The sequence below is a fragment of the Bidens hawaiensis genome, unplaced genomic scaffold (genome assembly GCF_021521415.1).
Source record: "Bidens hawaiensis isolate Kalapana, Puna unplaced genomic scaffold, B.hawaiensis_p1.1 tig00022506_1, whole genome shotgun sequence".
NCBI lineage: Eukaryota > Viridiplantae > Streptophyta > Magnoliopsida > Asterales > Asteraceae > Bidens > Bidens hawaiensis.
The window spans coordinates 149,327-163,442 of NW_027493502.1; the positions used below are offsets into that span (position 1 = coordinate 149,327).

At 35.7% G+C, this 14,116-nt stretch overlaps 1 protein-coding gene across 1 annotated transcript; it reads right to left on the minus strand.

Annotated features, from left to right (window-relative positions):
- Window positions 1-1,238: 1,238 nt before the first annotated feature.
- Window positions 1,239-3,715, minus strand: LOC143565665 (NADPH-dependent aldo-keto reductase, chloroplastic-like). Its single transcript, XM_077052565.1, has 7 exons — window positions 3,507-3,715; window positions 3,188-3,238; window positions 2,425-2,501; window positions 2,242-2,329; window positions 1,895-2,164; window positions 1,566-1,814; window positions 1,239-1,464 (listed from the first exon to the last, which is right to left on the minus strand). The coding sequence occupies exons 1-7, from the start codon at window positions 3,624-3,626 to the stop codon at window positions 1,378-1,380; spliced, it is 942 nt and encodes a 313-aa protein (XP_076908680.1). The 5' UTR covers window positions 3,627-3,715; the 3' UTR covers window positions 1,239-1,377.
- Between the last annotated feature and the right edge of the window lie 10,401 nt (window positions 3,716-14,116).

The following is a 14,116-nucleotide window of genomic DNA, read 5'->3' on the forward strand; positions in this document are numbered from 1 at the left end:
GGACCGGTGAAACCAAATACTCGCTTAACGGACGTTAAGGTTCTTCACAATAGAACTATATACCTGGTTAAGTCTTTTTGACTTTATTGAGTTATTTCAAAACATTTTGGAAAGTTGACTTTGAGTTTAGTTAATAATTTAGACCCAAATTGACAAATCCGAACACTCGATTAAAACCTTGTTTTGGTATTTATATAACCAAGGGTCTTGCAATAGTGCATTATAACCCACATAAGTTACTTAACATAGGTTGAGTAATATTTATGAATGAAATACCAAGACCCGGTTTCGAGTAAACCTACTTTTTAGAACATGTCTTTAATTTCCCAAATATTTACATTTTTAAACCATAAACTTCATTTGTTTACTTTACTTGTCATATTTTACTTTAAACCCTTCCAAGACTACCTACTAACTTAAGACACGTTTAATCTAGGTCTTGCTCCTTAACCTGATCTCCGATTATTCACAAATCAATCTTTCAAGTTACTTAGTTAACGTGAGTACATTTCATCCCCCGTTTTCACTTTTATATTTTGGGGGTAACATGCATACTTATTCAAAACATGAATGATTTATTATACTCATTTCTCAAACCACAAACTTTAGGGTGTATGATACTTAGAATACTTGCTCTATTGTGTGTTATATGTCTCATATGCTTTACGTGCACGAGTGTTTATTTTTATGTTGTTGTTGAACCTCAATAAGTATGATCATACGCTCCCCTAACTACTTAGCCTTGTGCTAGTAGAATAGGGCCTCATTATCCAAATATGTCGGTTGTTACCGATTAGAAATGATCCTCATTTACATATGTTTTATATGCCACGATTGATGCTTTTATTTATAGTCTCATATACGTTTGTGGATTTCGCTCATATTATATATACTCAAAACTATGAAATTTCTCACCAACATACGTGTTGACAAATATTATTTTATGCATTGTTACAGGTTTGATTATTACTTGAGTTGGAGTTCGAAGACGTTATTCTATTTTGATACCGCTAGGTTATTAGAAGAATGAACAATATCTATTTCTTATATTTTGGTGTTTATTTGTACGAACAATATGTGTTACTTTGATGATTGAATGAAATTAATGAGTTGATTAAATATTGTCACTTTAATAATGTCTTGTGTTCTTGGGCAATCCGTTGCACCCCGGCATGTTCCGCCGCCTTTGATCGGGTGTGACATAATACAATATGGTGAATATTGGTGATCATGGATATATCTTTAACCAAAAGTTGCAGAGCATTTACCATATCTTGCAATTCAAATATCTTGATATGGATCAAAACAAACCAAACTTCTAAATCAAAATAAAAACAGAAACTGAAATCATCCATGGTATAAACTCAACTTGACCATTCAAATCTCACCATCCCAGAGTTCCTCAACGCTTTTGTACGCACCAGAAGAATCATTAACCAGAAATTCACCCCGAACAAGTCTTGCCTGCAACAAACACATCATTCAAATATAAATAACATACTAATAATCGTTCCAAATGTATTATTATTATTATCATGATGTTGAATAATAATTGGAAAGCTTGCCTGTTCAATCTTAGACATCTCTGCAAACAAATCATCAGGAATGGACCAATCAAACACATCAAAATTCTCTTTAATTCTTGCTTCATTTGTACTTTTGGGAAGCACACTGTGACCCATCTGCAAACCCCACCGAAGCGCCACCTGTGCAGGAGTTTTGCCTACCTTTTCCGCAACCGATGTCAGAATCGGATGCTGCAGAACGTTACTCTTGAGCCATTTTGTGCCTGGTGAACCAAGTGGCGAATACCCCTAAATATTTAACCAAACAACAAAAGCTAAAGCATTTATTATGAAACCAGAAACAAATCCGTAAACCTTCGATGACTTACAGAAAGGTGGACCCCATTAGATTTACAGAACTCGCGCAACTTAGTTTGCTGCCATGAAGGGTGGCATTCCACTTGGTTCACGATAGGTGGAATGCGTGCCACCTTTAGTAAATCACCCAATTTCTTTGAAGAAAAGTTGCTAACACCTAAACCGCGAGTCATCCCATTATCATGGCATGCTTCCATTGCTTTCCATGTTGCGGGTATATCAGTTGGAATCATGTTTCCAAATCCAGATGTCCCCTTCTTTGTCCTTGCTGGCCAGTGGATCTTGAATATATAGATACAATAAAAGATTATGAAAAGGTGAAAAAGAGGGTCTAAAATTTGGATTTGTGAGTACTTACAAGGTACAGATTAAGGTAATCAAGCTGCAAGTCTTTCAAGGTGTTTCCCAATGATACAGGTACATCTTCAGGCGCATGATTGTTACACCTGTGAAGTTTAAGGTTCTTGTGTTATAAAAATATGGTGTAATTATTAATGTAAGTATGGATATGTGAAGTTAAATGATGAAGGATTAGATAGACCATAGTTTGGAAGTGATCCACAAATCGTCTCGTTGCACCACACCCTCGTCAAAAAGCTTCTTCAAAGCGACACCAATCTACAAAATAATAAAGGCAGCGCTTATTTTTTTATCACAGATACTACAAGTAGAAATTCTGTGCAGTTACAAACTCCGACTTTCTATTGAGTTTCATTGTGTGTGTATTAAGGTTAAATTCGTTAAATGTATATATTTTAAATCATCAAGATAAGAATATTTGAAAATTTGCATAAAATTTTCTAATAGCTTAACACTTACTACATAAATTCTTATCGCTTATTATTGGAACTAATACTACAATTCTTATAGCTTATCTAATGCTTTAATTCTTATAGCTTATTACTGAAATTCGAAACCATACGGTAAAATAAATTTTTCCCGGGCATGTGGGTACTTGGCAACACCAGTATAAAAAACTTATGTATTTGTTAGTTGCAGGTCACCACATGTACCATAAATGATATAAGAATTAACTCCAACAATCATAGCCCAATAAAACGAGTTAACTTGGATTAAAAAAGTACATTCAGGTTCATTTGGTATGGGTCGACTCAAATTTAACGTGTCATATAGCCCGTAATTAGCCTGTTTTGATACCTTTTCCAATCCAAATGATACTTAAAAATTCAGCCTGTTCTAACCCAAATTCATTTTCACACAAACATGTTCTAACACGTCACTCAACCCGATCTAACCAGTCTATTTTGCCGGTATTAATAATAAGACAAGAAGCATATATATACCTCCTTTTCGTTGCCATAAATTTGTGCACAATCAATGTGACGATACCCAACCTGCAAAGGAGAAACACATGATTCCTAAATGAATATTTCTTTCCACTTGTTTTTACAAATTAACTCATTAACATAAAGAAATAAATACAAAAATAACCCATATACAATAGTTCTACTGCATGTTGTAACAAACATCAAAGCATCAAATCAATTCATTTAACTTCAAGTTTAAGATTCTATACCACACAGATAAGATAAAGTAATCCATACATGCATACTTAAAATCAAATTCCGATGAACAAAAGGAGTATAGAAAGACAAAAATAACCTTGACGGCGGCATAAACAGCTTGACCGACAAGACCAGGTTCAGATTGCCATGTTCCTAGACCAACAGATGGAATCCTAGTATTGTTTTTCAGATCGAAGAAATGAATACCGGTGGCCATTTTCAGACCAACAAGTTTAGTCAAAGGTGTCGGTAAAATTGAGGAGAAAGACAATGCAAAAGACGAAACTGAGTGACGATGATTGATGAGTCCACATTTAAGGGATATGAATTGTCCCCACCGTTTAACGGAGCTCAAGTTAGACCACGTGAAATATTATTATTTTATTGAAAACAGTTTTCTTTTTTAGGTGGCCATAGGCCGACAATGATTTTTAAAAGAAAAAGTATTCAAGAAAGCCTGGTGCTCTTAAAAGGTATTTTATAAAATTACTTCATAAAGATTTTCTTAAAACTAATTATAATGAATGATTTGTCTAGACTTTCTTAGAAGTTACAATTTTAATTTATTAATTTATTTATTATTAATACTTTTTTTAATAAACTATTCATATATTAAATAAAAGGATCAAACTACAATTAATATGTGGGTAAATAGACAACAAGCTGTCTGGTCAATCCAAAACTAAAGATGGTTGTGTTTTGGTCGGTGAGGGGTTTTATGTGGCTACCTGGTCAATCCATGACACCCTTTAAACACTACTCCCCTCATCATTATTGATTTATTTTACTAGTGAACTGAGCTCACTTATCACGGTCATGCTCTTCATTTTTAAATGATAAGGGGAGAGAGCTAATCAATTATTATTTTTTTGTTTTTTTTTCTCATTTTCAGTTCTTTGTATTATTAAAGAATATAATGATAAAGAACTATGGAGAATGAGGGGAATAACCCATAACAGGTTGACGGATGAGATTGTATAATGGAGGAAAAACTTAGTTAGCATTGAGGTGCGCATACATGACGAATAAGAGGAAATGAAGGGAATAAATTATACAGGTTAGCCTAATGATTAATGTTAAAAGGTTGGAATTAGAGCAACTCTAATGTTATACTTTACAAACTTCCACCTCAATGTGGGTACCTTTTTTTTAAACCTAATTTGGATTATTAACAGGCCACGAGCCTACACGCTCATCTCCATTCCCCAAATACCAACCATCCTCATGAGAAAACAAATCATATGGTGAGAAAAACCCTTACCCAACCTGAAACCTCTCTATTTTTTTTGTCACATATACCCAAGACCTCCCCCTTTTTAATTTGAAGTCTTTGAATATTTTATCTCAACCACTTGAACTTGGGATATTTGGCCTCAACAAGCGCATCTGATTTCAAACCTTTATATATTCAAAAACTTATTTTTTTTCTACAGCTAGAATTCTTGGTAGTTGTGAGAAGTTTGAGAACTCATTTCAACCACACGTTTAAACCTGAATAGAAAAACAATGGATGAGAGCGAAAGAAAGTGTTATGGAAACATCGTAAGAGATCAGACGCAACTTGAGAAGTAGATGATGAAGTGAGAAGTTTTATCCTAAAATTTTTAAGGATTAGCATATTTCGAGGACGGAACCTTTTGAAAGTAGTATAGATTTGCAACAACCGAGATTTCAAGAAATAATAAATAAAGGTTTTATTTATATCTATGGATTAATAATAATTAATGACTTACGGGCTTTAAAAGGAAACCAGGATTTAGACCCGTGCTTCGCAAAGGGACCGTTATATCGAACAAGATACATAAGTAAAAACGTCAAACCATAAACTCGTTGCAAGTCGATGCGAGGTCAGTATGCATCAAGTTACGACATCGAAACTAAACAAAAGAAATAAACTTGTCAATGCCAAAATACAACAAATTATCATACGTGGAACTAAAAAGACCGGCATGTTACTGTTGCGAACTAACACAAATTCGGTTCGTATCAGCGGTACCAACACAATTATTAAACATAAATTAGTAATCCAAAAAAAATATTTTAAAGGCGAGCGAGGTATCAAACGTTGAAACGCGAATATAAACTATGCGATGATGAGATATTTTTAAACATAAAAAAAAATTCAGTCATTGTAAAGACGAACTATAAAAAATATGAAAACAAAGTTTAAGAAAATCGTTTAACCAACAAATAAAATGTATAAAGCCAACACTTGCCCAAGTTTAATGTTTAAAAATATAGTTGGTTAAATATTTTAATTAGTTGACTAAAAAAATTATAAAAAAAGTAAAAAACTATTTTTTATTTATGAAATTATGATTAATGAATTAGTGGTTATAATAATTAATAAAATATTAAAAAATGAATAGTAAAATGAATAATTTATTTGTGAGAGGGATTTAATCTCTTTTTTAATATATATATATATATATATTAATAGGTTTAACGGTGAGACTAAGGTGTAAATTACCTCACTTATAACATTTATGGAATAATTTCACCATAATCACCGTCACAGCACACACTTAAGCTATCAAGAATCAAGATTTCATTTTTTAATCGGATTCAAGATTAGGTTGCATCATTGTGTAGATGCATATATTTGCAAAATGGGCCTGAGGATCAGGTATTCGCAAAATTTGGCTAGTGAGTTATATTCGCAAAACCCATGTGAATGGTTCGTATCCGCAAAACCAATACGAATGGGCCGGTATGAATGGGCTTTGCAAATAGGTTATGGATTACCCAAATAGTGAACTAGGAGAATAAGCTTCGGGCGGGTATAACAACATAGGGCTTAGCTTGAAATTAATAACTGGTCATCACTTACGTTACCAGCTAAGTTTGTTCGGTTAGTTTAGTTGTTAAGAGTTTAATAATTAAATAGTACTTAGAGGACCAGTTTCAAGGAAGGATTGTCATACGAGTCAAGTGACGTTTAACAAATCAGATGAGAATCTAGACCCCTTTAATTTCCTTTCTACGTTTTCGGTTATGTGCATACTCACGAAATGTTTAGGTAATTAATTTGAAGAAACTAATGAATGGTAATGTGTTAATGTATGAATGTGGAATTACGATAACATGCCTAGTTGATTAATGTATATACGCTAATACGCTATAATCAAAGTACGGGACGGTAAACCCACTTTGTGTTTATAATGAATGTTGCTCCTACGCGTGATGTCGAATGTATGATTGTATAGGGAAGTGCAAGCCTTGCACGTGTTTTCGTTGAATGTTGCTTCTAAGCGAGATGTGAAATGTTGATGACGACATTCGTCGCCCGACGGGGCTTAATGGTCTAATGAGATGAACGGAATATTTATGTGAATGTCTGAAAGTGAATTGTTAAATCTTAATGTGAATGTTAATAAGTAATATTTAAGTATGAGTAATGATGACTTAATGAAATTGTAAACTATAACTCAATCGGTACATGTGAGTTTTAATTACATATAAGTTGATGAATGATGTGTGAAGAGGTGGCTAGGTTTAGATACAATGGTGGCTATCTATGTGAAGATCAGGCATTCAAGTGTTATGTTTACTTTATGATAAAAGACACGTTAAGTTTCTTATTTTATGAATGATAAATGATAATTTCCGCGGCAGTGAATGCATTTCTCTTATTTAAACTATGTGTTCATGAATAAGTCCAATCGTTTTGAGGTGTCGACACACCCTAACCTAATGGCAAAACATGGTGGGTGCGACAATATTTGTATCATAACTCAAATACATTATAATTAATTAAAGCGTCAATATCTAAATTTTATTTATTCACAACAATCGTACACCAATAGTTCAAATGAAAAAAATTATAACATTTAAACTTTATAACTTTTAGCTTAAAGTCTGATCTAAATTCTCCACTTCAAATCATCTGAAATAACAAGCTTCAATATGCGTAAAAATAGTTTGTCAACAACACATGTTGAGCGAGTATCCACAATTTTAATATAATAATAATAATAATAATAATAATAATAATAATAATAATTGTTTTGGTAAAAATCGGCTTAAGGATAATGTAACCAAATATGATTTTGTGAGGTAGAGTGCTTGTACTATAATGTTGAATATGTAGCTGAAATAAGGATGAACAGAGAAATTTGTTACGAGGAAAAGCACTTGATCAGATAATGATCGTCAGCACAAAAACCCCGGGTGATGACAAATGTCTATCACCACTATAATAATAATAAAAGGTGTTACAAGGTTGGAAATTATGATCAGTGAATACAATGAATCTAAGTGTACGTGAATATTGCTAAAGTAATCTCTGCGTATTGTATATGGCGTGTGTTGTGTGTTCCTAGCTGATCATAACTCGGTTTACATATACAAAATAACAAACTATAATTCCTAAAAATCTGCCGCTCTTCCAAAAGATGTGTTGCACTCCTTTTGACCAGGTGGCACTTCCCATGGACTGTGAATTAATAGGTAGACCATGTCTCTAGCCGTTATGCCTGTTTAACATAACACCATGCAAAGTGAACAACCGTTAGTAAGCAATTAGTACTGAGTATCCTTGATCCTAATACAATCTGGAACACATATTAAGGATAATTGATCCAGAAGCCACGTAAGATAACATGTCCTCAACACAAAATATATGTGCCCAAACAATTGCCTCTAAAATGGCGGTTGTGAGTAGATTACAACTGGCATTTTGAATTCGAATATGCAAAAAGTAGATTAGATGTGACATGTTAGATATAATGATCACATATCTATATAATATATTGATATCTTATCTCCCGCCTATAAATGTGACCCTCATGATCCTTTTATAATCATTCTTCAACGAAAATCAGATATCCTTTCTACTTCCCTTCTTTCATAAAATTTTTCGATTATGTTTACTGTTTCTGTATCTTTTTCTTCCGAGCAATCGAAATCGAACGATCTTCACTCTCAGTACTTTCTTACCAACCCTTCATCAGAAATCTATAAGTTTACAGATCCGGAAATTGATGACCTTCTTCCGTTATTTCCGACCAGCGTTTTTTTTCGACCATTCGATTCATCCGCCAGAAGTGATTCTTATTAAAAAACATGGGTGTGTTTCCCGACGCATCCCTTCTTGATCGGTTATTCATACCTTTTCTGACATTCACCTAGAACTTCTTTACCTTAACTGGCATAAGTTATATCCAAGCGTTGCCAATGCTCTAGAGGGTGTTGCATACTATGGAAAAAATTATCGAGGAAGAAAACATTGAGATTAGGCTGTCGGAACTGGCGTACCTTTATACCTTAGTTACCCATGGATCCACCTACTTCATCTTGAAATCAAAGCCTCATCAGTCAGTCCCTATCCATAAAGCCACCCAAAACGGCTCATTCTGGAAAAACCAATTCATTTTCGTAAAAGGGACTACATTCCTAGTAGGATCATGGATCCTCTGACAAGCCGGTATGGATAACTTAGGGGGTGGGGGTGGTCCAATCTCCAACACTCACCACACCCAATGGTGGTGTGCCACCTCACCCTACCACATTCCATTACTAGTGATGGAATTTAGTGGGGGTGGTGGTAGTGTGATGGGTTTTGGTATACATACATACATACATACATACATATATATATAGGTTTTTGTGTGTGTGTGTGTGTGTTGGGTTTTGTGTGAAATAAATGTGTGATGGTGATCATGCTAAACCCCCCATCACTCGTGATGAAAGGGGTGGCGGCGGTGTTCCAAAGCGCATCACTCGTGATGGGTTGCCTATAACGGACCATCCCATCCCCCTTTATCCTTCTTCTAATTAATTTCTTTTTGTCTTTTTTTTTTCAGTGGATAACCTAGCTTTGCTTGCTGATCTTCCCGGAGTAGAAGAAAGGGTGAAAAAGTTCGTTGCATTGGATCCTGAGATTAGAACGTTTCAAGCCAAGACCACCGAAGCTGTTTAGAATCATTCTCTGATTCATCAAGCAACATGTCAAATAAGAGTTATTAATATTTATATTTAAAGAAAAACAAGTGGAAACTTATCTTTATAATGTGTTTTGCAGGTGCTCAAAATTAGGGCTGACAATTCGTGTCTTAACATGTTTAACAGGTTAGATACGATGCGCTTAACTTAAGTATCAAACAAGAATACGACTCATTTTACTACGTTATATGTCATGACTATATGACAGTTTTAAGTTTCATATACCAATAAGGGAATATTATGGACTCCAATTTACAAATTTCAGTTATCAAACAAGCACTTTTTTGCTTAACAGGTTTTATCGTGTCTTAAGCAGGTAAATTGACAGCCCTACTCAAAAGTCCAGCAAATCAGCTTCCTAGTTCTCCCTGGAGGATATTGACTGTCTAATTATGAAAAAGGGAACTCCCAAGACCACTCCTATTCATGAGCCATGTCCAGTAATTACCCGTGTCAAATCTGGAGCCTCCAAAAGGAAGGAGACTGTTGAGCCTGAAGATCCCTTTGAAGTTGGGAAGTATCTCATCACCACTTAAGGATCCTTTATCTCATTTGTCTACTGTTGTGGATCCAGTATCCTCTTTAATTTATTTTACTATTTCATCTAGGCCATGGATTCTGCCAAAAGCTATCATGACAAGATTGTCAAAGATTTGGAAGATACTCTGTCAGGGATGAGAGCTATGGCCGTTGCCAAGGATAAGAGCATCTCCAAGACGACCAGGGAGAAAAACAAAGCGGAGGATCATGCATCCTCAGTTGAAGCCCAGCTACAAGAAGAGGTGACTCATGCTACCAACAAGCCCAAAATTTGGGCTGCTAAGTGTGTCTTTCAGGCGAGGATCAAGATTGTGACCGAGGCTATTGACCTCTCATTTGACAAATCAACATGGGATCTGGAAAAATGGAAGCTGGCTCTGGTGGCACTTGGAGGTGGCGAGGACGAGGCTGGTGAGAGTACTAAAACGGTGGCTGGAGGGAATGAAACGGAGATGATCGAGGCAGGAAAGGATGTGGCAGCAGAGGAGGAGGCTTCAAAGGTGGGTAATGAAGTAAAGAGACAAGGACTGAGCCCATTTTTTTTATTTTTTTATGTTTTTGAATGTTTGGTGGTTTGTAACAAGACAATAGATAATTAGGGTGAAGGATCTCTGATCCTTAGACAATTATGGGGGGTAGCAAAGGTGGATGGATCCTCTTTTTTCGGGGATGAAGCCTTTGATGCCTCTTCTTTTATCTTTCCTGAACTTTTTAAACTGTTAGTAACACATGTTTAACCCGGGTGGACGGTACATCTTTACATGGTGAAATCCGGGTTAAATTTTTTGGTAAGCCTATGTGATCTTAATAATAACTTTAATCTTTTGACTATCTGCTGTTTGTTTATTATGAAATCATAGTTGTTATGGTTTAGTTTTATGAAAAGTTTTAAAGATAAATTATTATTTCGAAAATAGATTAAGGACCTTGGATCCTTAAATATAATAATTTTTAAAGATATAATCAGAATAGATATAACTTGATAATTAAAGATTATACTATACCATAAAGTCTGATTAGACCTAAGTTATCACAATTTTTCCATGATGCTTGTAAATAGACTTAGGATACCTGATGCAAATATTTAAAGATTTTAAATCTAATAATCATATGAATTGGGGCTAAACCTAAGAAAATGGGGAAAAGCCCAAGAAAACTGGGGACACTCCCAATAAACAGGGAACAAACCCAAGAAAACTAGGGACAAGCCAAACAAACTGGGGATAAGCCCAAAGATATGCATGTTAAATTTAAAGAAACTGGATATATAATATTCTAAAGAGAGAGAGATATAAAGGTGTGAAGAAATGAGAGGGCTTGAAGTCCTATTTATAGAGCTGATCAGATGACCCATCGTGTACCAATGATCCATCGCGTATTGTGATGGATCAGGAAGCAGATTTATTTAATATAATAATCCATCGCAGTATGCAATGGGCCTTTGGTAGGCCATCGCTTATCACGACTAGTCTTTTCACGTCAAAAATAGCTTTGCCACGTATGCCATGTGGCCTGGCACGTGGTGCCACATGGCAAGACACGTGTCTCCGCCTGTCAGACCACGTCATCGCGGTACGCAATTACGTGTTGGGTTTGGTTGATCGCGTATCGCGACACCGCTCAAACCTGGGAGCTTGTGACATACCCATCGCGTTACGCGGTTGGCATTCTTCCGATCCATCGCGTATCGCGATGGGTTAGAAAACTCAGAATTTTTAATTTTGGTAATTGACTTTGAATACTTGATATTTCTTGGTCTCGCTTCCACTTTCCAAAAACAGTTAGGCGGCTCTCAAGCGGCTCGCGGCGATGCGAGCGTGCAAAGTGTGCAATCAAAGCGCCATATTGTGCCAATCGCTCGAGCCCATGCGCGTCGGGTGCTTCGCACCATCTGCTAGAACCAATGGTGCATGCATGTGAAAAAATATGAGTTAAAAATTGTAACTATGGAAATTCTTCTCCTTATAAAGAGCTTCCAAATTGTAACATTATGAAAAATATGAGTTAAAAATGTCAAGATTCTAAAGTCAAAGAACCAAAACTGTCACAATCCAAACCATAGGGTTAAAAATGAAATTCTGATTTCCTGACCCATCGCGATACGCGATGGATCAGAAGAGAAACCCACCGTGTATCGCGATGGGTTGTCTGACAACAAGGCACGTGGCATGCCACGGGTCACACGTGGCACACCATCTGACGTGTGTCCCGACACGTGGATACACGTGGCACATCGTCTGCCACATGTCAACATGTGGCACACCGTCTGCCACATGGCACCACGTGGCAGACCTATATGGTGACTGGCGCGACCTACGTCGCGATACGCGACGAGCAAAGCAAAGGCCATCGCGTATCGTGATGCCCTTCCTGTTTTTGCCTATAAATAGCAACTACGGGTTCAAGACATTCCACACCCCAAATTCACATTCCACTCTCTCTCTAACATCTCTCTAAGTCCCGAAAATCATACCATCGAACCACCTCGAAACCCGTGCTCGATTCCTCGATTTCCGTGCTCGTTTTCTCGTAGTTCGTGCCACTTTCCACCGACGTTCCAATCAAGAAGAAGATCGCCATCCCCGACATCATGACTACTAGCCTCGTAATGCGTGCCAACGAGTGGTGATGTATTGGTGTACATCGTTTGGCGTGCCAAAGTGAAGTGTGATCAAGAAAGGGTTGAAAAGAGTGAAAGGTGTCGAAGTGTTGCTCGAGTGTGTAGGGTTCGTAAGCCAACAAAGGTAGGCATAATGCCTGATAAGAATAATAATAAAATATTATAAAAGGCTTAAAACCCTAAGTCGAGGTTATACTCGATACCTCGATAAATAAAAGAAACGTATAACAAAGAAAAGAAAAGAAAGAAATTAAGAATATATATGTGTGTGATTATATATATGTGTGTGTAATTCTTTGTTATAAATATTATTTAAGGAATAAATAACTATTCTTAAATAATAAAGAAAAGAAAAGAATGCGTTTCTTAGAGAAGAAGAAACGTATGGTTTTATAAATAAACTAAAGGTTTATAAATATAAATTAAAAGAAATACTTTTAATTTATAAAAGAAAAAGAAATACTTTTTAACTAAAGGTTTTAAAGTAAAATAATCGAGGTAAAGATTATAAAAGACTAAAGGTCTTAAGCCGGATTGTATATCCGACTAACAAAAGTTTATACTCATACTATAGGTGCGAGATAGCATCGGGAAAGACCCTTGGACGGTGTTTGAAGCCGATCCAAATCGAAAAGGTGAACTCGCCCTCAAACTTTACAAACTTTTTATAAAACGAGTCAAATGAATTATATGAAAATGATTTACACGGGACCATGTGTCTTTAAAACTGCTATAAATAAGAGTATAAGCCTAGCCCTCAGGCTGTAGTATACGTTTATCTGGATCCTTACATATGTGGTATACGTGGTGGGCACATCGCACCACACCTGGTCGTAGTACGCTTTTCTGCGGGGAGCACGACCATGTGTATACATAAAGGTACTTAACTAAGTCGAACGCTGCGGTGTTTGCTGAGGTATTTAGTGTAGAGACTCGAGTTTATAATTGTGTTGTTTTAGCTTTGTTATTCCTAAGCCAAGATGGACCGAGGCAGGCGTAGTATCGAGGGGTAATAAAGTAAAAGAAAAGTATTTTTAGCGTCAGCATATTCACCAGCATTCATTGCTGACGTATTTTCTTAACATTTTGCAGGTAACTAAGATTAGGACTTTAAAAACGAAGTTGCTCAAGATATCCGATGGCTCGGATATTTTTAAATTTGAATATTAATGAATGGTGGTTTTGTAAATTAAAACAAGTAATCTTAAACGGAAACTTTGGTTCCGTCTTTTGTATAATGTAAATATTATCTTTTAAATCCACATGTTTCAAAAGACTTCCGCTTAAACACGTAACTCAGATTTATTTAGAAATGTGGTACCAAATATTGGTCATACGCACATGCCATAGATGGGGGTGTGACACAAATGTTTCCTACTTTCCATGTGGGATGGATTTCATTCCCCCATTTTCTTAATATGGAATTTTTTCAATTTAATATAATCTATATATATTATTTCTTTACCATATTTATTATTAAAATATTTAAGGGTCCTTCCATTTTCAAATTTGACTTTTTTAATCTAAACTAAATATGATATTTTCGAGATACTACATTAATAGACGTCGATCTCTAACCCCTTTAGATGAGATTCTGATAGAAC